At 42.2% G+C, this 25,848-nt stretch overlaps 2 protein-coding genes across 9 annotated transcripts in view; one reads left to right on the top strand and one right to left on the bottom strand.

Annotated features, from left to right (window-relative positions):
• The first annotated feature begins 219 nt into the window (after window positions 1–219).
• On the top strand, window positions 220–4,456 carry cox15 (cytochrome c oxidase assembly factor COX15). The gene is made up of 9 exons (XM_076743577.1): window positions 220–438; window positions 1,232–1,428; window positions 1,517–1,639; window positions 1,946–2,132; window positions 2,399–2,566; window positions 2,732–2,813; window positions 3,030–3,184; window positions 3,336–3,449; window positions 3,536–4,456. The coding sequence occupies exons 1-9, from the start codon at window positions 361–363 to the stop codon at window positions 3,665–3,667; spliced, it is 1,236 nt and encodes a 411-aa protein (XP_076599692.1). The 5' UTR covers window positions 220–360; the 3' UTR covers window positions 3,668–4,456.
• A 1,279-nt stretch (window positions 4,457–5,735) lies between these two features.
• LOC143328441 (A-type potassium channel modulatory protein KCNIP2-like) overlaps window positions 5,736–25,848 on the bottom strand; it is an 87,151-nt gene continuing 67,038 nt past the window's right edge. For 3 of the 8 annotated variants that reach the window (XM_076743585.1, XM_076743583.1, XM_076743582.1), the window contains exons 2-8: window positions 8,767–8,891; window positions 8,498–8,567; window positions 8,007–8,077; window positions 7,712–7,819; window positions 7,251–7,355; window positions 7,045–7,107; window positions 5,736–6,699 (exon numbers count right to left, since the gene is read on the bottom strand). In XM_076743585.1, coding sequence (XP_076599700.1) covers window positions 6,652–6,699; window positions 7,045–7,107; window positions 7,251–7,355; window positions 7,712–7,819; window positions 8,007–8,077; window positions 8,498–8,567; window positions 8,767–8,891 — 590 coding nt within the window. In that variant the 3' untranslated portion in view covers window positions 5,736–6,651. Of the gene's footprint in view, window positions 6,700–7,044; window positions 7,108–7,250; window positions 7,356–7,711; window positions 7,820–8,006; window positions 8,078–8,497; window positions 8,568–8,766; window positions 8,892–9,821; window positions 9,925–10,534; window positions 13,901–13,954; window positions 15,462–25,848 lie in introns of those variants that run through there. The other 5 variants (XM_076743579.1, XM_076743578.1, XM_076743580.1 and 2 more) reach the window with 5 other exon arrangements.

Raw genomic sequence — 25,848 nt, 5'->3', positions numbered from 1 at the left:
GTTACGCAGTCCTCTTGGGTCAAAGGAAGGGAAGGTGGCCGCCCATGCAGGATACGCTAGGAACTAAAAACATGCGCACACCATCTGCACGTCCCGTCCTTTAACAATAGAATTCAAATAGAAAATAAAACATGTAAATACATATACTGTAGTTGTTTGTTATGTTTTTCGGGTATCGTGTTTCCTGTATAACAAAGGAAAAAAAAACTTGATTTGTTCGCCAAGTTGTCATGACGTCAGAAGGTCAAAGTTGAGCCGTTGGTTAAGAAACATGGTTTTATAACATCCGCGTTTTCCTTGCCTAAACTTCATCTTTTACAACAGTACTGCAGGACCACCTCAGCGCTAGCGGACACAAAGATGTTGCTCTTCAGCTCCGTACGAACAACGCTTTTTTGCGGTTGTAGAAATGCTGGCAAGGCATTTCAACACAGCAGCGTGAGTACATAGTTACCTGCTAACGTTAGCTAACTAGCTAAAGCATGAAAAAGGTCAGACAGTAAACTGCAAGAAGTATAACTATGACACGATATGTCAGACATTGTCGAGAAGATAACCCATTGGCTAAGTCTGTTTTGTTTTACATTGATGCTGTTTTCAACGCGTTTTTAATTAAAGTATGGCAATTCAGGTCACCTGGTTGGTTGTACTTCGCAGCAGTCAGTTCCGCAGCAACATTCACCTCACCGACCTCCCATCATCCGATGTTGCGTTTATGGTCAAAGAAAGGCCAGCGCTGGCAAATAAACTGAATGCAAGACAGGACCGATGTAACACATGACATGAAAACTCCAAATGTACTGGTTTTGCAGCTTCCAGTAACGACATTGTCCATACACTCAGACATTAAACCAACCAGTCAGCCTGCAGCCTTGTGGTTTAAAGTACTGAAGATCTATCAAGTCATTAGGATGAAGTGATATCAGAAGTCACATGCTAGCAGGACAAGAATGAAGTATAACAAGGCCAAATGCATGTGGATACCCGAATATTATTCCCTTAATAGATTATTTTCGTCCATCTTCTAATTTCATGGATTTATGTATATGCTGCACTGGTTTATGGACCTGGCTTTGTGTATGTGTTTTGAGACAGAAGAGGTTTTTCACCAAACTGAAATGAATGTTTCTTGAGTGTCTTTAACCTTTACCTTGTTAGCAAGGTAAATGTTTTGTTATGCATCTAGATGTAGAAGTATCCAGTGTTGTTTTAAGTCCCCTTTCTCCTTTAGTTAGTGCAGCGGAGTCCTCAGCCACGACAATGGCTTGTGAAAAGGGGCCAGAGCACCATCACAGCAGAGGCGGGGACCTCCTCCTCCCCGGCAGCAGCCACTGTCCCCAACACGGCCACAAATCGCATACTAGGTCGCTGGTTACTGGGCTGCAGCGGGCTGGTGGTCGGGGCTGTTGTATTGGGTGGTGTCACAAGGTAAAAGCGATCAGTCGGCGTATAGTATGATCATTCTACTTGTGTAAATGTGGTGTTGATAGGTACTTACTGTATATGTTTCAATCAGGCTAACAGAATCTGGACTTTCCATGGTTGACTGGCATCTGGTGAGAGAGATGAAGCCGCCTCAGTCACAGTCAGAGTGGGAGGCTGAGTTTTCCAAGTACCAGCAGTTTCCTGAATTCAAAATGTAAACCCCCACCTTTTCTGCTTGCCCTGTCAAAACGCACGTGCACAGTTTAAAGGCACCCCATCATAATCACTCATAACACAAGTTTGTGAGCTTGCATCATTTTGAGAATGATTGACAGCAACTATATTTAATTTTGTTTTCACCTATATTTGCCTGTATAGGTCAATATTTGCCTATTTGCATTTGATGACGAACACAGCTTTCACAAGGATGCAACTGAATATACCACAGTGTTATGTGTTAAACAAAAATATGGGGTCTCTCATTCAATGATGAATTGTCTGTTGTCATTGTGTTTCCCAGAATGAACCATGACATGACTCTGCCAGAGTTCAAGTTTATCTTCTACATGGAGTGGGGTCATCGTATGTGGGGTAGACTGGTTGGACTCGCATACATCCTCCCCACCATTTACTTCTGGAGGAAAGGATACTTCAATCGCTCTATGAAGGGAAAAGTGCTGGGGCTTTGTGGATTTGTCTTCTTCCAGGTAAGGCTTGATACAGCTGTGGTGATGGGAGAGGCTCATTACTCCTTACCTCACTATGATTCATTAATTCATTCAGCCTTTATTTAACTCGTAAATGCATCGAGGTCGAGACCTCATTTCCATTGTAGTTGAGCCAATTATTAGTTTCTTTCAAGAGCAAATTGGGCACTGTTTAATTTGTCATGATTAGCGTTGTCAAGTTATCTGGATGTAAAATGAATATCAAAAAGACATGGATGACTGTATCATTGTGTGTGTCCTCTCAGGGCCTTCTGGGGTGGTACATGGTGAAAAGCGGTCTGGAGGAGAAGCCTGAGTCTTACGACATCCCTCGGGTCAGCCAGTATCGTCTGTCTGCTCACCTTGGTTCTGCTTTGTTGCTCTACTGTGCCAGTCTCTGGACAGGGCTTACTCTGCTGCTGCCTGCACACAAGGTACAGTTTTTCTTGCCTACAGACCAAATGCTCATTGCAGTTTCTGTCTGCATCTAAAGTAATACGGTTTTAACCTTGGTCATGTGTGAGCAAATGTCATGCAGTTTGCAAGTTCGAAGTTTTTTGTTGTTTTTTTCATTCATGATGGCACCTCTTTCATCACAGCTGGCAGAAACCAAACGCCTCCTGCAGCTTAGGAGGTTTGCCAAGGGTACTGGTGGACTCGTCTTCCTTACTGCTCTTTCAGGTATTGTTTAATCTTGTGTGAATGAAATGTCAAAAAAAGTGTGAATGAATTTCTGTTGAGTTATATGAGTGCATGGAGTACATTCAGAGACTCAAAAGGAGGTGTTAAAAGAACAACTAAGTACTTGACATTTGAAGTTAATTTGTGAAATCTTGCAGAATGTTGCAGACTGTCAAGATAGATAAAAATGTAATCTATACATATGCTTTGACGCAGGTGCTTTTGTTGCCGGTTTGGATGCTGGGCTGGTGTATAACTCCTTCCCTAAGATGGGAGACCGATGGATCCCTGATGATCTGCTGGCATTCTCCCCTACCCTCAAGAACTTCTTTGAAAATCCCACGACTGTGCAGTTTGACCACAGAATTTTGGTATGTTATTATTTCTGAACAGAAAAAACTTTTGACCTTAACGTTTCAACATTTTAGTTTAAGTGAAGCATTATCTTAACCCTTCTCCTGTCTCGTTCAGTAAATTGAGAGGCAGCAGGTTGTTAACGGTCTGCTGAATTCTTTTTTCCAGGCAATTTCTTCTTTGACCGCAATTACAGGCCTCTATTTGTTCTCAAGGAGGATGGTGCTGCCCAGGAGGGCTAAGATTGCCATCAGCCTCCTCGCAGCAATGGCCTATGGGCAGGTAAGCTGTCAGTTAGGCCAGAAACACGAATTTGAGCTCAGTCAATTACGCTTCAGTGTAACTAACTCTGTGTTTGCACTCTTCAGGTTGCCCTCGGTATCAGCACCCTGTTACTGTATGTCCCCACTCCACTGGCAGCAACTCACCAGTCTGGCTCTGTGGCTCTTCTCTCTCTGGCCATTTGGGTTCTGGCAGAGCTCCGTAAGGTGCCCAAGTAAATGCCTGCTCCTTTATGGACAAATCCAGTCCCCACCAGCCACACCTCAAGCCTCTAAGAGTCAGCAGTGCCATTGTGAACGAGGCATTCAGAGAAGAAAAGTGAAAAAATGGAGGCGTAACAAACAGAGAAAAGCCATTTTTCATTGAACAGTGGGATTTTATGCATACACTGGAACATCTGTCCTGTGGCACTACAGAGCAATCTTCATGCGGTGATGCTGAATTATTTTTACCACTCTGTTATGAAGAGTGTCATTTGAATGGTGTTGATTAAAATTACAAGAATGCATCGGGGCCTTGAACCGTTTGTGGATGCACGTTGTCATCGGAAGGTGACAGCTTACCGTGAGGTGTTTTGTTTTGCAAGGATTTAAACAAAGACATGCAGAAGTAAAAACAGGCAACTTTTCAGTTTCTGTCCAGCTTTAATGTCACAGCAACATGATTTCCAGTGAAGGGCACATATTTGGTTTGCAGCCAGTCAGAACTGTGAAGTTCTATCTTAAGCCGACTAAAGTACTGTTTTTGATCTTGCTCAGTTTTACCAGGATGTTTTCACTGAAGTTTGCTCAAACATTGCCTTGTGCCTGGTCACACACTGCCTGTTAGTTGAATCAGATGTGGCTGTTGGGATTATATGTATAATTCTGTATATTTAAGTTAAGAACCATTTCTTGCTGACTTTGTGATGAAGTGTAAGTTAAAAAATAGTGGAATCTTGATTTTTTTGCTTTGTACTGTATCAGAACTTCTCAGTCTCATTTTAATAAAAATGATTATGTACAGTCTTTGAAATTCAAACTCCAGTCCATTTTGCATAGTAACTGTGATTTTTATTATCTCTGTACAAAATATACACATTTTGAATACGTAATGCAACCAGTTGAGGCTAGCTAACTAGACAGTCAGTACAACGGGTTAGTAGGTTTTCATTGTTCTAGACACAGTACATGCGGGTATAGACAGGTTTTACTTGTGGTCAGGAATGGAAGTTAAAGACTGTTGGCAAGGAACAATCAGAGCCAAACCAATTTTTTCCCCCTAAACGAAAAATGCAGAACAGAAAAAAAAAAAAAAATTGCGGGGTGAGAAGTGCATATTTTCATCAGGGTCTTAGTGCATCCTTACACTGTGCTCTGAGAGGAATGAGAGGTTGGATGGGTGGAAAGGTGCTGAGAAGTGGTAGAGAACATTATTGCTATTTTATGTGAGTCCCTCTGCATTTAAAGGACACTACAGCCTATTTAGTTAGGGCTTGCGTGCCTCATCTTACTTACACCATGTTAGATTTAAGAGTAGTTCAACTTTGACAAAAACAAATCAATAAGGGGGTTGCAAATTGTCTAAAATAATTAATTCATCAGAGCAAAACGTGGGTTGACAACCCAAAGCTACACTTCGGTTTGGACAGACTGCAGGTGAACCACATGTAATGTACCAAATTACATCCTTTTACCTCTGATTGTCCCTTGCCTTACTTACTACACGGCATCTCCCTCTCTCTTCACCCACAGGTGGGCTTTATGTCTTAACTTAGAGTGGCTGTATATACCTCTTTAATTTCTATCTTCTCTTTGGTGTTACAGAGAGAGGGAGAATACAGAATGGGGTGGGTGGGGGCATTAAAAAAACTATATTATTAAACCATGTGTCTCTCACTAACAGTTCACACACACGTACTATGCCTCTTTGAAATTGAATGAGCCTAATTTAATGCAATGAGGGTTTTGAGATTTTTTTTTTCTTTTTCTTTTTTTTTTTTTTTTTGAAGTGGTAGAACCTGCTACAACCACATGACATTTCCGATTACAAAAAGTTCACAAATACGTTCTGCAATCTAATAAAATCCCCTTGGATGTATACTGATAGACTAGTACGACTGTGGTATGCCAGTCCTGTGGTGACAGAGGCTTGGATGGTCAAAACAGCTTGTCAACTGTAGTGCAATCCCCACGTTGTACTGTCTAGGATCACACCACTGGGAATGCTAGAAAATGTACAACAGTCAGTAGACACCTAGAGCAAGGACTGTAATAGTTTGGAAGGCCGGGAATTATTCTACCAGAATCCCTTGAATGGAAATGGGTGTTGTCCCATTCGAGTCTTACATTGGTAAGATGGATGACATCTCTCTCTGTTACACATGCACACACACATACACAAAGGGTGAGGCACCTGTGAATGACTAGGAACAGCAGACAGACAAGCAGACTTTGGAGTATCTCTGTAAATACATAATTGGATATTAGTGACATCATCATGCGATACTGAAATCAGTTCCTCACGGACAACAACATGTTTGAACCTCCATACAACGGGATCGCTTGGATCTCCAATTCCTCAGTCGTTTCTCAAAGGAAGTGTCGTTCTCCCTCTTGTCCACTAGATGGTGGTAGACTCGTTTCTATTTTTATGGCTGGGACATGAGCAGTCTTGCTGCTCCAGGGAGGTGTTGCCCACATGCACAGCGAGGCAGGATCAGATTCACAAATCCAAATCTCAGCCATCACAGGGAAAAAGGGAACAGTGATCTTGGAACAAGGATTGGGGATAATTATCTCCCTCTTGAGTTCAGCCATTGCAGGCTGACATAGTTCCTCCTTCAGTAATAGTAATAAATAAAAGTTCAAATAAAACAAGTGGGGGGTCTTGAGTGTGCCAGTGCCTGTGAGCCCGCCACTTGCATTGTTTCTCTGTGTCTCTGGGGTAAAACTAAAGTTCTGCATGATGAAGAAGGGAGTCGGGGCAGCTCCAATGTTGCTTGGAGAAATGTCACTGGGGGTCCAGGACAAGGGGGAGGGCTTGTCGGTGCCCTCAGGACTCACAGCTCTCAACAGAAACACAAGTACAAGCTTGCAAGTCAGAAGACAGCCACACCTACATACTCACACTCACACACACTCTTTCTCGCTCTCCAATCCTGATTCCTCTTTCACACACACACTCCCCTCCCTGGTGCCAGCGTGCTCTCTGGTCCAGATTCTTAGATGACGTTGTCAAACAGCTGCATGGACTGCATGATGTTCTCATCCTGGACAGAGACAAAGGATTGTTACCCCACTGATTTATACAGAGGTGAAAGTGCGGAGAAAAGTTTGACATGATGAAGTATTTTGCTTTCTTGCTGGGATTTAAATGGGAAGATTGATACAACTCACTTGTCTGTCTGTTAGGAAGGGGCAAATAGCTTAGCTTAGCATGAAGAGGGGACTAAAAACTTTACCTACCAACACCTAAAAAGCTGACACGTTATATTTCATCGGCTTACTGTTTCCCCCGACTTTTGGTTCTTAGCAATAAGCTAATTGGTCGATCTTCTTATCTCACTGTCATCTAACTTTCCTTTAGGACTTGAAAATCGTCTTTCCTGCCCCACCTTTTTGCATGACTCGATAAACTCCTCTATGGTGACCACCCCGTCTTTATTCCGATCCATTTTCTGAAAAAAAAAAAAAAAGAAAAAGAAAAAAAAACAGTCAAGACAGTCAAAGATTTTCTCACTGAAACACAGAACAGCATCAGGAATATTTCTGTATCAGTCAAATGAGCGGTTAGTAGATAGTGTGAACTGTTGAGTGAGACCTGGAAGAAGCTCTCCACATGTTCTCTTGGCGCATCGTCCTGCATAGTGGGGTATGTGTACTTCCCCATCATGTCATAGATGGACTTCATGATGTCCAGCATCTCCTGGAAAGTGAAGGACAAAAGGGAGAATGTATTAAGTGTATAATACAGAATTCATTGAATTTAAATGGTGAACTTGGTAATATTATGGTTATGTGAGGCCATATGTACCACAGGGTATGTCTGACATACTGAAGCCAAGTTCTAAATGTCAAAGTAAAAGTCGATGTAGTCAGTGATCAATATAATGGCAGAGATTTTCCACTACCAAAACCTCCACATCCCCCAAAATAGGGAGGACATGACCTCATAGTCCTCGCAAGCCCTGAAGCCATTTCAGCAAGTAATTCAGAACAACCTAATTACAGTGTGACGTGTGTGTGTGTGTGTGTGTGTGTGTGTGTGTGTGTGTGTGTTACCTCCTTTGTGATGCAGCCGTCCTTGTTCAGGTCATAGAGGTTGAATGCCCAGTTTAACCGGTCATTAATGGTCCCTCTCAGGATGATAGACAGGCCAAAAACAAAGTCCTGAGATAGAGAGGGCACAGTTTATTATTCTGGCAGTCTTTCAATCAAGTCTAACCATCAGAGCAACTAATCTCTGTGGGCAGGTATTTAGAGGGAATACTGTACTTACAGCTGTGGTGGCAAGTTTCACTGGAGCACATGTTTGCTTTCATCTCCAAAAGGGAGCCGATATAAGAATAAAGCTCACCTCGAAACTAACGGAGCCGTTCTTGTTCGTGTCGAAGGCTTCAAACAGGAAATGTGCATACATACTCGAATCTGCAAAGGTGGAGGCTCACAGTTACCCCACATACCCACAGAACATGAAGCACAGTCTGAACAGCTAGGATGAGCAGCGAGCTAAATATAGCCAAGATATAAGAATCATTTCAAATACAACTGGAGGCGAGTGGTTAACAGTTCATCAGCCTAAATATCACAAAATGAAAAATCACCTCGCCTCTTTGCAGTGCACGGGCTATAGTTCAGCACAGTGGATTTCTAATGAGTTAATTAAGTTAGTTTTCTTTCTGATGATGAAAAACCTCCATGTACCTCCACAGAATCAAATAAATGAGGTTATTTACACTCTAACCTGAAATTTATGAAGTGAATGCAGACAGTAAGAGTGGTGTCAATGAAAGTGTTATGGACACAGTTGGAGCTCTTCAGGTTTAGTGGCGGGACTTGACAACTCACCTCCCTGCGGAAAGAACTGGGAGTAAATGGTCTTAAAGTTCTCCTCATTCACCACACCACTTGGACACTCCTGGGATAATGTGAATTGAGAAAACTCATTAGTTCTCATCTAGCACAGAATATATAAAGGACTATGCGGTAACTTCAGCTCTGGCCAGACTGATACTGCTCTAACTCCCATAATGATGTAACAAGAAGCAGACTTTTTTAGGCTTATTTGTTGATTCACAGCACCCCCCCCCCCAACTCTCTTCTTCAGCCAGACCTACATTTTTGAAGCCCCTGTAGAGGACTTGCAGCTCCTTCTTGGTAAACTTTGTCTGCTCCTGCAGCTTGTCCATGCTTTCAGGGCGATGACACACAGTGGATAGCTCAAAGTCATCTTCCACGCTGTCTGTGAGAGGGAGAGACCAGTATTAGTGAGCATTTATCATCACGACACCCACACCAACCTCCAGGGCAGCCATGACCAGCCCGACATATTCTAATGAAGTCACCAAACTGATGCCGAGCTCATCACACAGCACAAGTCTTACACTACAAAACTTTATTTCTAACTGTGTTCATCATTATTTCATTAATGCATTGCATCAAAACATGAGAGAAGGCAATATTCTATATATAATCATGAGCTTACTACATCAAGCCGTTTCCACACATCTTTGATCCAGCATAAGCTTCAATACATCATATCACAAAGCAATACATGGCCAGTAAGGTGTCTATAAAATGAATTTGTTGTCTGAAAACTACAGCAGTACAGTAAAGACGCAGGGTAGAGCCTTATGTATACTGAAGAAGTGAGAGAGGATGGTTAGCATGAATAAAAATGGTAAAGAGGGGTCTTTATAAAAGGTGTGCGCTGCGGTCACTAACAGATATTCCTCATCCCGACCTCATTCTATCTGTTTCTCCACAAACAACTGGCAACTCATTATGTCATGTAAGTTCTTAGACCTCAAGAACCTGATTTTTTAATTTCACTTTGATCTCCATCATGGTATCACACAGACACACACACACACACACACACACACACACACACACACACACACACACACACACACACACACACGTTCTTTTGCCCATGAGGACATAACACACTTTAAATCACAAAATGCAAAAAACAGGCCTGACTCCTTAACAGTAATAATAGTGTTTCAGAGTTTGTCAGGTTGAGTGTGTTCATGTATGCTGGTTTATTATTTTGGTGGCTGTGTTCACATGACTGCGTCCGCACAAGTGTCTGAGTGAATCTTCTCCATTCACTGAAGGGGCTGGACACATGACAGGATGTAGAGATGTATAGAGAGTGAAGGAGCACTTGCTTTGACTGATTGAGGGGGCAGCCGAGGGCGTGCAGCACGGCAGCAGCTTGAGGAATCGCTGCTTTATGGTTTTTTTGTTTTGGCTGGTGGAAGGATTACCTGCAATCACCAACCATAGCACAAAGGTTAGACTGGCACACACACGCAAGGCTGCAGATGTTATTCTGTTTTCACACATGCACACATGCCTTTAAAACCAAAAAACACACTCCATGCAATGAACAAATGCAACAACATACATACTGTTTAGTCAAATTGGTAATTGCCTGCTGACCCGGCTTAGCAATGGGAGACCACGAGTACTGCTTAAAGCAGCAGATATTGCCATACAACAACAACACAGCATGATGCCTAGAAACACACAGTTTCCCTAATCAGACTGGCTCTCATTCCACAACGCCACTTCAGCAAACTGTTTGACAAACCAGCAGAGAGTTTTCATTTCAAACACAAGTCAAACATCAACAGTTTTAATTCACAATCGGCTTAAACAGGGACTTAATTACGCATCATAGTAGAATATAATTTGCCAGACGGATGTACCACAAAACCACTTCAACCCGAGCCCATCACGCCTACCACCAGAGTGCCAGCTCATCTCAAAGCAAACACACTTTATGATGCCTATTTTGCCGTGATTCACAGAATGATAATGACAGTCAGATAGAGGAGGTGAAACACATATGCACACATGAACCCACGTACTTACGCTTGCCTCTTAGTTTCCATGGTAGCAGTCCCCTCATCCCTTTTAACAGGACACCAGCGGTCTGAGGGATGAAGGCCATGATGGGGTGAAAACCAATAGAACCACACTACCTCCACTGACTCTCTAACCTCTGTGATGTGTCACCCTGTTGTCTCCCTGCTCCATGCAGCCCCAGGGACTCAGCCCCCCCCACACACACACACACACCCGGCCTGTGGTTCTGGCGTCATTTGGAGTCAGAACAGGCAGAGCACATTGTCCACTGGATACCAGATTAATACATCCAGCCGCCTAGCACAAGCCCAGCCCTCTGCCCCAGGGTCTGTGTGTGTGTGTACCTAAGTGCATTATCTTTTTCCATGTGGACCCAACAGCTGACCATAATACAGAATATCAAATACTTTGACCAACAGTCAAAGGTCCAAAAATGAATCAGAGCACTTCTGAAGTAGGATGCAGGAGACCAATTATGTAGTGAGTGGTGCCACTGTTTATATGCACACCTGCAATATGATAACATAATATTTTGTGTCATCGATCACCATTTCAGATCTTCACCTGTGTACAACAACCAGAAAGAAGTAAGCCTGATGACAAAGCAACCGCAGTGCATTTCTGAGCAGTGGTGGGTGCAGCAGGTTAATGCCTGAACTGCTTGAGGTGAAGCTGTAACTTAATGGACTCATCTAGTAAATGGACCTTGAGGTGAGACTGTTTTATCAAGTTCTGCTTCCAACATCAAGAAAGCCAACACCGACAAGAAGTCCTTGAAGTGCGCAGTAAACTGTCTTCTGAGGAGGCTCAAAACCAAAAGCACCAGACGGGCTACTTAATGAACAATGGAGAAGTAATGTTGCAAACAAAACACTAGTAAACTCAGAATACCTACCCAATACTTGAGTAAATACACCTGTGTACTTGCCACCAGGTCTTAAAGTCCATCTAATGGTTATGTGTAAAGTTTGTAAAATCTCTTGCATTACAGTTTTGATGATGTATCATTTTTAAAGTTCACACCTCTGAGCGCTATTGTGCTACAGATGCATCTTTCAGTCTCTGGGTGCGAGCAGACTAAATTTAATTTCTACTGATTGTTCTGAAGGCCTGGGCGGAGATAGGTGGGGGGGAAAAAAAAAAAAAAGAAGGAAAATCACGATTGCTACTTCCTCTGCTCTGCATGGAGGGCTGAGCTTGAAATACCTGTGAGGACCATGACAGCTGAATCTACTGGAAACTGTCAGTGCTTAGATATGCTTGTTTTAGGACCGAGAAACCTTTTCCTCCCTCCCTATCTCACAGCCCACTCTCCAGCTCGTCTCTTTCTTTCTCTGTGTTCTTTTGTTCTTCGCTAGTGATGAAATTTCTTGCTTGTTGTGATGTCTTTGAGTAAATGTACTCCAGCTGTCTTGTCCAAGTTTGTCTTGGAATAGAGTTATTTGATCTCAGAGGGATTAACCTGATTTTAATGTGCCCATACACACGGGTACATCTCCTTCAGGTCCCCTAAATTTGAAAGAACAAGTCCCAAAAACATCTAACAGTACCGCATATCATTATACTTGGATCCAGGCTGTAACCATGTATACATACATACATACATACATACATACTCTGAAGTATCCATCCGTGGAGCTATCCATCTCTCTACCCCGCTCTCTCTATCTATACAGCTCTAAATATGGAAGTTGTATCTAATATTAACAGGATGCTGTGGTTGAAAACAGTCCTTTGTTGAAAACAAGTAGGTTACTGCGCTCACTACGCTATTGAAGTAACATGCTATCAATTTGTTCTCAAGCCTTTGAAGTTAAAATTGTTTTTTGAGTGGCACTGACAATGAGACCAGAAATTCTTTCATTCTGGCCTAAGTAGGCGGAAAAGTAAAGACTAGATGTCTATTTCTCATCAGACAGGAAGACAAAATGCAACTTTCTGTGTTCTTCAGCTATTGTGCAGCATTATGACACTCTTATCCAGCAAACCCTGTAGTGATTGTGCAATTAGAGTTCAATAGTTTTTCCCCTGGGGACACTTATAGACCATCAGAACTCTTCAGGAAATAAGAAAAACAGCTCTATTTTTAGCTTGATGGCAACACACTTTTTGGCAATATCCAGTGAGTTTTGAAGCTGCTTTGTGTTTGATAAACCCATGAGATCTGAGGATTTTCTCAGGGTGCAAAGAAACCATGTAATCCCTCAACTGGAAGTGAAGGCAGCAAACATATTACCGTTCAGAGCCGGGGTGATGCAGTGTACTGCTGTGGGAGATACAGATTGGTCGTGCAGATCACTGAACATTGAACCTTTCAGCTATGATTACAGATCTTTCACAAATATTAGCATAAAATTAGAACTTCTAGGCATCCTGCTGGTTCAGTTGGTTTCAAATGAGGCCTGCGACCTCTACCTCATTCATCCTCTCCCACTTCACTCTTAGCTGCACTCCAGCTATTTAGTATTGCACTTCCAGAAAGTTGGGAGAGGCAAAAAACAGAAAGAATGGTCAAAATCAATGCAGCAGGGGAAGACATATCCTGACTTATACCCCTAATATGGCTCAAGCTCCAAAAGCGCTACATTTTCCATAATGCATCATCTTGTTTGAGATGTACCTTCCAAACGTGCACTTTGTCATGCCGGCTTTCTATTAAAAAGGTGTGGCATGAAGGTGTCCTGGTGGCCTGGTGGTTCAGGCGAATTCCATGTATCTGAAACAAGGTGGTTTGATTCCAGTTGTATGTTGTACCCCCATTTCTTCCTCTCTATGCTAAGATAACTCTCATGACATGAGCAGGGTTATTTAGTCTTTTCAGCTCTCCACACACAGCAAACTGATCTTGATGCGTAAAATGGAGTGCCCCTTTAAGAAAAAACAATGAATGGAAAAAAAAGAATCCCTGAGACGTAGGAAGTGTAGAATGATGAATTTCAGATATATCTTTTTCTCAGCATGGGTGGGCCTACGTTAAGATGTGTTTTGGACTTGAATTCTTCCTTTACATGTATTTGTTTGGAAGTTTTGAATCTCCTTTGTGTCATGAATGCAGCAAAGTGTCAGTTTTAACATTCTACACCGATGTGGAAGTTTAGAAAGGTATGTGTACTTCAGTATTTCTGCCTCAGACAAATTCATACACGCACATATAAGCACACACATGCACACACACACACACGTACACACATAAACACACACAGGACCATAAATAGATGTGACAAACATGACAGCTACTTACAGTGAAGAAATGAGGCCAAACTACTTTCTGATGTTTTACCCTAATAAACACTTAAGAAACACATACAAACACATATGGAGACACCCCCCACTCCCCCCTTCCAGATGAGTGTTTTCCTCCTAATGTCCCCTCACCATATTCATCATTTCGACTTCTCACTCGGCGCCTTTCTTTTGCTCTCTTACCATTTGTCTTACCTGCCGTGGAAAGGTCGATAAGCCCCAGAAAGTGCATCAGTTTGAGGGAGCTGCAGACCACCAGGAGGATCCCCACAGTCTGCAGCCCCTCCACCTCCCATTTGTCTTGGAAGAACAGATGCATCCTTTCCCCCCTTCCTCTCTCTCTCTCTGTATCTCTCAACAAAAATCTTTCTCTTGCCCCGGGGCAACCACGTTCCCCCCCTCAGCTCCAACCAGGAATGCACCGTCTTCGTCTCTTCAGTCCCTCCTCTCAGTCTCCCTCTATATGCCGATGTTTGGCCATCCTATCTCCGCACGGCTCCCCGCCCGCTTTCTTCACCGAAGGTAGATTGTTATTCTCCTCGTTTCTTCATCTAGAACGGTAAGTGCGTGGCAGCAGGGCTGTCGACTTGCTGCTCCACCCCCGCCGCCTCCGAGGCTGTCAAAGGTTGTTTAAGTTCCAGGTGAAGTTCAGAAAATTCATGTGTGTCCTGGTAGGTTGGCGACAATTGTTTTCTGACTCTCTCTGCTTTTCCAGCTACTGACTCTCAAACTCTCTATGCACTCTCTGCCTGTCCTCCCTCTCCCTCTCTTTCTCGCCTTACCTCCGTCACTCTCCTCCTGCTGTGTCCCTCCCCATGTTTAATTGGGTCAGTGATGGGACTGAATGAGGGGAGGAAAGAGGAAAGAAAGGGGTAATGGAAGGAGGGAAAAGGATGGGGGAGTACTACTTGTAGGTTAAGAGGGGAAACAGAGCGGGGGGACATACAGAAGACAGATGAGAAGAATGAATTGGGAGATGAGTTAGGAAGAGAGGCAGGGAGAGGAGGGGCATGATGGAATGGTTAAGGGAGGAAATAATGGCAACCAGGGGTATACCACGGACTGAATCCAAAAACAAAGGATAAAAACAAAAAGCAGAGGATAAATGAAGGACAAAATTAGGAGAAGAGACAGAGGAAGACTATCAGAGAGAAGGAGGGAGGCTGTGACGACAGTCTGACCCAGCGGCTACTGTGGACAGACTCACAGATGTGACAATCTCCCCTGAGTGCAAAACACGTGCATGCACAAACACACTGCCTGGAGGTGAAATCTGCCTATAACATGTAGTGCATATGCAATCCAGCACAGTGGGGGACATTTCAGATGGGATGGGATATATTTGATGTCACATCTGGCACACTGACATCCTACCACAGACGCACAATCTCTAAAGAACTGGGACAGAAAAACTAAATTAAATGGGTGGAATCTTTTAGACTTCCCATATGGATTCAACATACCTGAATCCTGCATGTGTAAGATGACAGATTTTGCAGGAAACAAAGATGGCATTACAGTAAATGCAACAGGATATGGTCTTTTGAACCCGTAATGTTGAGGAAATGATCATTCTGAATAGGACATGATAAACGCCACATGGGTTTTGACCCTGATCCCACCCTTATTACTGCTGGCTGCTCAGGTATCAACAAGAGTGAACAACGCATGTTAAATGCATTTTCTTTGTCGATGTCATCATGAAAAATAAGTCTTTTCTGTTGGCAGAGTCTGCCATTGGGTCATTTTCCATGCATGGCATGCAGATTTTAAATTTGAGGAATAGAAGACTAGCATTGGATTGGAACTGCAAATGCAAAAAGTCCATCAAATCAAACAACAATTTTGTTGTTTGTAACTCATCTTCAGTACGACACGTTCACTAATTTGATGGCCCTCCTGACAGAATGACATCATTTGTCTGTGGCCCACCTCCCAACAACCACTATAGTTGAGGTTTGTGTAGGTTTAGGCATGAAAACCACTTGCTCAGGGTTAAGGAAAGAGCATACTTTGGGTTCAGATTACTTGGTTAAGGTAAAGGTGGGTTCAGGGTCATGGTTAAGAGAAACCAGAATGTGGACTTTTGGTAGGAAGTAGGAAGAGAACAATGGTCATGTGACTCACAGCCCGACTTTTGTTAAGCCACCCATCCACCCTGATCTCCTCCCTTTGTGGACTCTCTGTAACAATGTCACACTACTTCCTCCTTTTTGTGACTCCTTTAACAGGAGTAAAAAACAAAAAAAATAGTGCTGCTAGACGGCTTTGTCACTGAAACGTGAATATATGTTGTTTGGGGGCATTTGTTGAAATGACTGATGCTTTTGTTCTTCTTAGGAGGACGGTGTCTGGAATTGGTATTGGGGAGAGAAAAAGTTGGATCAGTGCATCCCTAAATAAGAAATGGCTAGACTTCAACAAAAGTGGAAAGTGACACCCCTTGGCTTCAAAGTCCTCCATCACTTTGATCCTCCACTCAACGTTCAATACCACCCTGTTATCAAAAACTGGAAGCCAATGCTCTACAGGAAACTGAGGGTGGAGACAGGGAATATTTAGTCCACAGCACTTTGAAAGCATCATTCTGTCGTGCAGATTGTCTATTGTATATATGCGTGCATGTGTCTGTCTGTCTGTCTGTCTGTCTGTCTGTCTGTGCCTGTGAGCAACCCGGCTCACCGCCAGACAGACAGAGACCAGGAGATGGAAAGGGAAGCTGGGGGAGACAGGGAGGTTTACAGAGGGCTTGATCTGTCTCTCAGGTGATTAATGATTCCCAGAGTCAAAATGAGACCTAGAGCTACAGCACAGCCGCTGAGCCTCGGGGAGCACACATCTTAGAGCAGCCTTGTGAGACTGAACAACCGACACTTAATCAGAGGCAGACTCATGCTCTTTGGCAAGCAAAATAGCACTGTTGGAGACTGGGCCCGTGGATGCTGTAAGTGTGCAACCGTCAATCACTGTCATTTAATGTGAGAGCCAACTGTGGCAGGCGAGTGCTCCAAATACAATAAGGGAGACATACAAGGGCTTCTAATGGCACTAAAGGATCAGACATTATCACAAATGGGCCTTTATGATCATGTAAATTGAGATGAATAAAGAGAACATAATTGAGAAAAATGGTCATTAAACAAATAAATTAAATAAATTACTTCACAGCTGATTGTCTGGAGAGATATCTCATCTACATAAAGCATTTCATTACTCTATATTTTGCACGCATTTACCGGCACGAGTAATTAAACAGGCTACGTAAATACCTAAAGTGACATAATCAGGCCAGTAAATTCTCAAACTTGGTCTGCAGGGGGAGAGTCATATCAAGGATCAAAGTGTGAGAGATTAAGGCTGGTTGTGCCTTCCTGTCATTATCTCTTAGATAAAGATCTTTTGGATATCTGTCATATAACGAGACGGAAATGCAACATCAGTATATTAAAAATGAACAAAAACATTGTGACGGTTCTCTGATTGCAGGAATATTGTAAGGCACTGACTTCTGAACTTGTCACTGTTGTTGCAGTTGCTTCTAATAATGGTAACATAAATTTTCGCTGACTTCACTGATTGTAACAGCGTATGCACTGTCAAAAGATGTCTAAACGTGTAGGTTACTGTAAGACTGGAGTGGTATAAATTTGGCTCTGTTTCATTCAATGACCACATATGTCAGCATTTATCGGGTGCTGCTTCAAACTGAATTATGGTCATGCTTTTGAAATAAAAATGATGTAATCTACATGTGTAGGCCATGCTAGCAGCTCTGTGAGACTGGACTTAATCAGTGCTTTGAGCTAAATGCCTGCATACCAATGTACTCAATGCTATCATGGTGATGTTGGCATTGAGACTAATTATAATTTTGAGCTTATAATGGTGCTGCATATTCTTCGCTCTTGACCTCTACTCATCACCTCAAAAGTTCTTGTGAGGGCAGTGAGGTTCCTTCATGGTGAGAAATTGCAGATGAACCACAGTAGCTTATTTTAGCCTAAACTATTTTACAGCCAGGAAACGACATGTGTAATCCATCCCAAGAGATGATCCGATCTTAAACTAATGATGGACATTCAGTTGCCCGAATGCTCATCTATGCTAGATGTTTACACCCTTACACACATGTGTGCAGAGAGACACACATGCACACACACACACGCACACTCACATTGTAATAAAATGTTACATTAATCAGTCTTAGTTGATTAGTCTCTGTGTGGCATATTTTGCCTGAAGCCAGACACAGAGTAATTGAAATACCTCCATATTTAGATGTCTACCTGGACAATTATTCCTCTCAAAACTGATTAAAATGTCTAAGAGAGAGAGGGGGGGAGTGTGTGTGTATATGTGTGTGTGTGCATGCGTGCAGCGAAGGAGACACACAGGAGGTCATTGACAAATGGTGCTCAAAATTGGGTAGTGTATTTCCAATTAGATAAGTGAAAGCAGAGATCCATTTGCATAGATCATTAGCTTTTGAGGATATTTTTAATACTGCGATGGGGGACAAAAACAGCTTCATGCTATTGAGGACGAATCCTTTCAGCATAAACTACAGAGAGGTGCTAATGACCAGACTTCTTTAGAAGGTGCACACAAACAGGTGAGAGGGATCATAGAGGTTCTGCCTTCTGAGAAAACGAGATGTGATGGATTATTTCTGTGTGCAGGACCATCATCTATACTGAAATGTAGATTAATAGTTAATTATAGACATCGGTTTTTCAGGAATATGACGTTGTTCTGTATGGCCATGGTCCCTGTTTATTGGACGGTTGATTGAGAAAAAACTTTAGGTAGCAAAAATGACCCAAAACAGAGTATAATTTATGTTTTTTATCCTAATTTTTAAACATTAGCCTTTTTTTTTTCTTTTTCTCATGCAACAACTGGATGACATATAGTTACACAATTTCCCAGAAATCTAACTATGACCTATGAGCATGACACAAAATCTTTTTTTTTTTCCACCAAGGCTGAGGACCTCTGCCCTTCTCTAACATGTATCGCAGTAATTAACTTTTACACCTGAAGAGGGCAGTGCAACATAAGATATTTGGCTTGCAACCCTGTACAAAAGTGTTGCTCACCTCTAGCTATCCTGTCTGTCTCTCTGCTCTTGTCCTTCATTCAAATTCAGCTCCAGAGACGAGACTAACCATGTGAGGCTCATGGACGATCACAGGCCATTAACAATTTCCAACACGCACACTCACAAAACACTGAATGGGATAGTACCACTCGTTTGCTATTGTGACAGCGTTTCAGATCAAACTATAGCAGATAGAAGCATGAAAAGCTGTTAGACTTTCAACCTTCTTTTCTGGCACTTAACTGCATTTGTGCCTTTTAAAATGCATCCTGTGTTTTTGAGTGGTGTGGAGCAGTCAATCTATATTGGATTTGCATTGCTCACAACAGTCCTCTAAACTTATTTCCATCAAATCATAAACACTCTGCTCTTTCCTGCCAGGAGCCAAATAAGGTAAGCATCCTGAACGGATCAATACTGCTGAGAAAAAAAAAAAAAAGAAGGAAAAAAAAAAGGAAAAAAAGAAACTTTCCAGCAGCTAACAGGGGTTGAATCTCAGCTCTTTGAAGTCTTACTTTCATCTGTTGAAAGATCTGTTTGTAAGAAGACCACTACAACAAATCTTAAGGGGAAATTACTGTCATGGCAATTGTATTAGAGAGCAATCTAACACCGTTTTCCAGCCAAAGAAAACATTACGATATTGGAACAAAAAACAGGGAAACATTGAACATAGAATGAAACTCAACCAGCAGGCAGCAGCGTACAGGAAAGTTAAACGTTTATTGGGATCCAGCCATGGATGAAGATCAAATTGGCAGTTAAATCAATGGAAGAATGACAGCAGCCTGTAGCCTCCCTTTGTTGTTGTAGAACAGGGTGAATAATAGCCACTGTCTGCCCAACATAAATGTTTTATCCTGGTGAATCCTGCTGCAAGGCTTGTGTGCCCTTGTTATTGCTGTATGTGTGTGTGTGTGTGTGTGTGTGTGTGTGTGTGTGTGTGTGTGTGTGTGAGAGAGAGAGAGAGAGAGAGAGAAAGAGAGAGAGAGAGAGAGACAGAGAGAGAGAAGAAGAAATAGACTGAGAGTAGAGACCTTGTGTTAATCAGCAGCAGAAAATGAATGATGGGACCTTTAGTGTTTAGTTATTAGTTGGTTATTTTCAGAGTTCATTTAGAAAACGTAAACATGAAGAATACAACGACATAACAAAAACCACGATGATTTGATTGTGCCTGTCGTCTCTGCGGGTCTGTGCAGTTACACATTACTGTATTTTGACAACTGGTGTTTAGAAACTTTAGAAAAATGGTGTTATGGGAACAGCAGAGCCAGCGGTGGATGCAGGGTGTGTGAGGGGCAGGGGCTGCACCACGGCACTGAAAGTCATGATGCACTTAGAGTAAAAACAGTTCCAAACCCCGGTAAAGATTACAATCATGTTATTATGCCCATGAGATTTAACCATTTCTACCATGTAGGACACTGCATTGCATTTTCTTCATTACAAGGATGACCATTGGTTATTTATCACATTATTTTTCCCTTACAAGCAGCGATAAACAGTCTCTTACTGGATCCTTTCCTTTATAAACCTCTATGAATCAAATGTTTCTTGACTTTATCAATGGTTCTTAACTGTGGCAAGCTCAGACTCTGATCAGATATCGTCTAAAATATCCTCCATATTAGAAGTATGAGCATGAAAATAAGGTACCAAAAGTACTTTTTTATACATTATGTACTATGCAGAATGTAAGTACATGTATTATGCAGAGTGACCCCTGTCAGACTAATACCGTATGTATTATATAATTGCATTAAGTATTGATGTTTTAATATGCAAACATCACTTTAATGTTGCTGCTGGTAAAGGTGGAGCTAATTTTAATTAATTTTAGTACTGGGTAACTTATCAATCATACATCATAATTCATTTATCAACAATGTTTTGTATTGAAAAAGAGCGTCACGTGAGCTTTTTGAGTTTACCGTAAATGACCATCAAACCTGAGAATACTTCACCCCACTGTGTGCTTTACTTGGGAGTGTTGCTGCTTTGGTCTCACTACAGCTACATATGTGCTATAATGTGCCATTATATCATTTGGTCTTATGCCTGCAATTTCCTGGAGCATCATACACAGAAAACCCAGTGTGACATTCAAAACCGCCGAAACATTTACGGGTTAAGCTGCATTCAGGAAAAGGTCTTCAGACACAAGGCTAAGCTGTGCTAATGCAAATCTTCCAAACTATAATACGTTAGCAAGGGATATTTTCAAGGACAGGTCTGCGTGTGTGTCTGTGTGTGTGTGTGTATGTGTGTGTGTGTGTGTGAATTCCTCAATTTATTTTCAATGTTATCATCTTTCTGCAGACGTGTGTCAGAAGAAGAGCAGCTGAACGTCAACAACTTCTGTTCTTTTATCCACAGAGCACCTGCCACACAAATACAGCTCTCTCTCTCTCTCTCTCACACACACACACACACACACACACAACAGCTATAATCATATTGAGGGAAGGAGAGCCAGAGGAAAAAAGAAGACATACAGACAGAAGAGAGGGAAGTGTGGAGAGAGGGATGGCAGAGGACAGAGAGTTGTGTATTAAATATCCTCTGTCTGATCCTTCAGTGTCCCGTGCTCTCATCCTCTAGCTGGCCAGTCATCAGAGGGCCAGAGAGAGAGAGTAAGAGCCTCAGACAAGGACGACAAGGACATTCTCCACCACACTCACTGCAGTTTTATTACTCTTTATAAAGTTTGCCACAACCAGGATACTTGTTGTCCAAACTGCTGATAGAAGCTACAGTATCTATGTACCTGCCCTTGTTTCAACTTTCCCCAACAGAGTAGAATCACGACTCCTTGGCTGGTAATTGAAAAACTTCAACAACTCATTTCTGTGAAAATCCTAAGATTTCAGTTGACGTTTCTTTTTTGTTATGAGGTCGAGGCACTACTAGGTGGCCATAGGACGTCATCAGATTTGAAGGATATAATGTGTTCAGAACCCTGCGCAGTGTGTAGCCGACTCCAAATGGGCAGCAAACACACACACACACACGCACACACAAACACTGCATTGCCCATTAGTGTGCCTATCTATTGAAGGGCAATTACAATGAGGGTGTGCGTGCGTGCACTTGGACATAAATGGGTCCTCTGTTGACCGCCAAGCAATTTACCTGCACTTATCCCCCTCCCTCATACTGTCTCATTCCCTCACAAACACATGCGCACACATACACACATGCACACACACACACTGTGCTGATCATAGCAAAATAACCTCTTAAGCAAGAAAAATGATTTGCTGAGCCTTACTATAATGTGAATTATACAGCAAAGGGATGTTGCTCCATGATGGAACTTCAACTCTGGTGGTTACCAAAGAAAAGCAAACACACACACAGGCACACACGCACACACACACACACGCACACAGACACACACACAACTGTTTGTCCATGCCTGAATTACAGGAGATTTCTGAATGCATCCAGTTTCAAAAGTTCAAGCAGACTTGAGCAAAATGTAAACATCAGAATGCTAACAGGAACACAAAGAGAATGCTAACATGTTGTTAGCATTGGCCAAATTTAAACAATTTGACCTGGTTATGACAGGGGAACGTCAGAGTTATTACAATTCAACCTGAGGGGAATTATGATTATTGATTATGATTATTTTCAGGGCAATCCATCCTATAAAATGCCATCCTCATGGTGGCATTTAGGTGAAAGTCAACAAAGTCATTAGGATTCATCCTCAGGGGACCAAAGTTTTATAGTGATTCATTCAGTAGATTCTGACAAACTTCAAGGAGTATGTTAAAATATGACCTGCTGGTGGCACTACAGGAGAGTCAGAGGATCATTAAAATTCATTGTGTAGGGACATTGAACATCTGTAGCAAATTTCCTCACAATCCATCCAGTTATTGTCAGACTTTGCCCTCCATAGTGGATGCTGCTAAATTATTTTAGTTATTATGTTTTTTTATGTTTTTTCTTAAAAATCTGTGGGAAGACATGCAAAAAGGGGATTTTTAGGAGGGGTAGTTTGAGACAGCTGACGAATAAAAGGGTAAAATAGCGTAATTACAGAATCTATATCTTTAATATTCTGTATGCCCACTTGCATCTTGGGTTTCTCCTTGGGTCCTTCACAGGACTCTAAACAAAACGATCTTCAAATTGTTTCTTAACCGTGTGAAACAGAATCATAGACTCATCAAATTTCCAGCAAACTGATGCAAATCAAACAGAGCAAAGTGAAACATCACTGTAAAATGTATAGGATTAGATTCTGGAGGCTTGTTTGACATATGGCTCACATCCCGCTGCTAAATCAGGTATGAGATGATATGAAGGCAAGGAGACATATAACAGTATCAAAGGCCTTTTAGAGGTGATGAAGCAGCACTGGAACATGTCCCTGACATCCAGGACCTCATCAAACTCACTGCCAGCTCAATTTATTCTAAAATCAAAGGCTGAAAGAGACCGTGGTGCATATGGCAAGGTGCCATAACTTTCATGCTAGTGAGTGACCACGAGTATCACAGCTCTCTGCAGCACACTAAGCTGCTGGTAGTTCCTAATTAGTCAAATAAATTAACTGAGAGACAGCAAGAAGTAACTGTGACAGGAACAGATGGGAGAAAATAAACTGATGTATTTATCACTGCAAACACTCAGGCTGAGATTTCATGTATGTCTTTAGCAAGTTAAGGTCAACAAATTCAATCTAGGGAATGTTTTTAGAGGAAGAGAATGTGGAGGAAACCGCTGTGCTGTTACAAACTCTTTTCTCAGGCACGCTGCCATCCAGCTCAGGCCAGAATATCCCATCGTACAGCTCTTCAATTTCCACCTCATAAACTTCTAAAGAACACACTCCAGCCATTAGCCACTGGCTTTAAATCTATCAGAGCCTTGTAAACTTCCAGACGAGAGTGCACCTCACTGTGTGTGTCCTCTTCACGTACATGCAGCTCTTTCTCTTTTTCTTCCCTCTGTTGCTTTCTGAGGCAAACACACAAGTATGTGCATGCCGCGTGTGTGTATGTGTGTGTTTAATCAGTGGAAGGTCAGCAACACAGCTCATTAAAGTAATGGGAGTCTCACAGTCTCTTTATTTTACTTGTCTCGCTCTGTGTCACCAGAAAATGACTCAGTGTGAGTCTGGCTAGATGAATCTGGCAAGAGCGAGAAGAGAGGGCATTTCAACCACAATTAATATCGTACCTGGTTTTTTTCTTCTTCCAAAAGCTGACCCTTAATTGGTGGAAAATCTGAGACACACATTTCAACTACCATCCCACACTTTCTCAGTTTTCTGTTGTTTTTGACACACCAAAGTAAAGAGGGATAGAGCTCTGCAGGAATACACACACGACCAGTCACTAACTATTAACTGCTGTCAAGTCAACTGACACCACAGGTTGATATCCTGAGAGAGAAGTAAATGAAAGACACACCGCCACACAGCCAGCCAACACAAGACTCAATATTACAGTGGAAAGGTCAAGCAGATGAAAGAGTGTATGTCTAACAGAGGAGTCAAACAAGGGATTAATATGGAGGGGGGCAGATTACAAATGAGTGTAATTAAGGATGTGTCATCTTTGCACAAGAACATGGCCAAAATAGATAACCTGAGTCATCACATAATGGTATCACTGCTACCCCGTGAATACACAGGATACATGTTGCTTTCCACATGCACACATCCTCAGTGAGGCATGTGCATATCAAATGGCCTTACATCGAGTGTGCATTGGTTTCAAGCCCTCCAGTGAGGACATGATTCTGCAGATAGTCTGAGTAATAAAGTTGTTCTGCCATCTGGACTAAGTTCCTCCATTAAAGAGAAAATTCATTAGCTTAAGTACTCACAGGGGAGCTGGCACACACACACATACACTTATTATGTCTGCCATTTTCCATAAAGAATAGTCGAAATATGCTGAAGAATGATGCTCAGAGTATAATGAGAGTATAAATGGAGCCTCCAGTGTGTACGTGTGTGTGTTTGTTTGTGTGTGCATATGCAGAGTGCATTAGCATAGACTATGGGTTTTCGAGAGGATCTTTCTTTCTTTGTTTTGTTTTGTTTTTTTTTGAGATGACGGAGCTGTTGGCACACCTTGACTACTGGGTGCAGTCCAGCAGGTGCATCAGGGATGGAGGCTGTCTCTCGTAGTGTGGCATCCAGAAGAATCTACCAGAGCAAATTCTTAAAACTATGCAGTATTTTTAACGAAACTGCATGTCTGCCTTGTGCAGAGCGATCGAAAATGAGAGTAGAGGAGACGATTCTTGACCCCATCAGAGTGCCACTGTTACCAGATGTCCAAAGTGTACAGGACACTCTGGGAAATGAGCAGTGGGAAAAAGCAAATGAAAACAACAACAACAAAAAAAAAAGAAGAAGAAGAAGAAGAAGGAGATAAGAATCCCATCTTTCCTGTTGTCAGTAAGAGAGAGGAGATAAGCCAGTGTGAACAGGGTAAGGTAGATTGGACTAAGGGGAGACAAAACACAGGTCATCCAGATAAGACAGGCCAAACAAGGCCTTGGTGAGTGTTGACAGTTCCTGGGGGTGAGCCAGGGCAGCACAAGGACCTTTTCAATCAACACTTCATTCACAAGCTATTGCATAAAAGTATCATTCAATAAACGCTTAATTTTTCATAGATTAACGCTTAATTGGGAGCATGGTCAACAACTGACTTACCAGAAATTCATGAGAGTTTCCATAAGGTCCAGTATCGTTTATGTTACAGTGACAAAATGCATCAAGTGAAAAACTTTTGAAGTGAATTTTGTCAAATCACACTGGGCCATCTCAGCAGCAAAAACATGCAACAACCAAAATGAGCCACAATGTCTCCCTCTTGATCCAGCTCCATGCAAAGGCTAAAGGCTAATGAGTGTACTGAGAGTAAGGCTGACATTCCCTCAGTGAGACAAGTGCCTCTACACAGCACTCAGACCCACTCTGTCCATAGTGTTATCGATT

The sequence above is a fragment of the Chaetodon auriga genome, chromosome 11, assembly GCF_051107435.1.
Source record: "Chaetodon auriga isolate fChaAug3 chromosome 11, fChaAug3.hap1, whole genome shotgun sequence".
NCBI lineage: Eukaryota > Metazoa > Chordata > Actinopteri > Chaetodontiformes > Chaetodontidae > Chaetodon > Chaetodon auriga.
The sequence above is the reverse complement of the archived record's forward strand: the minus strand, read 5'-3'. Positions and strand labels throughout refer to the sequence as shown.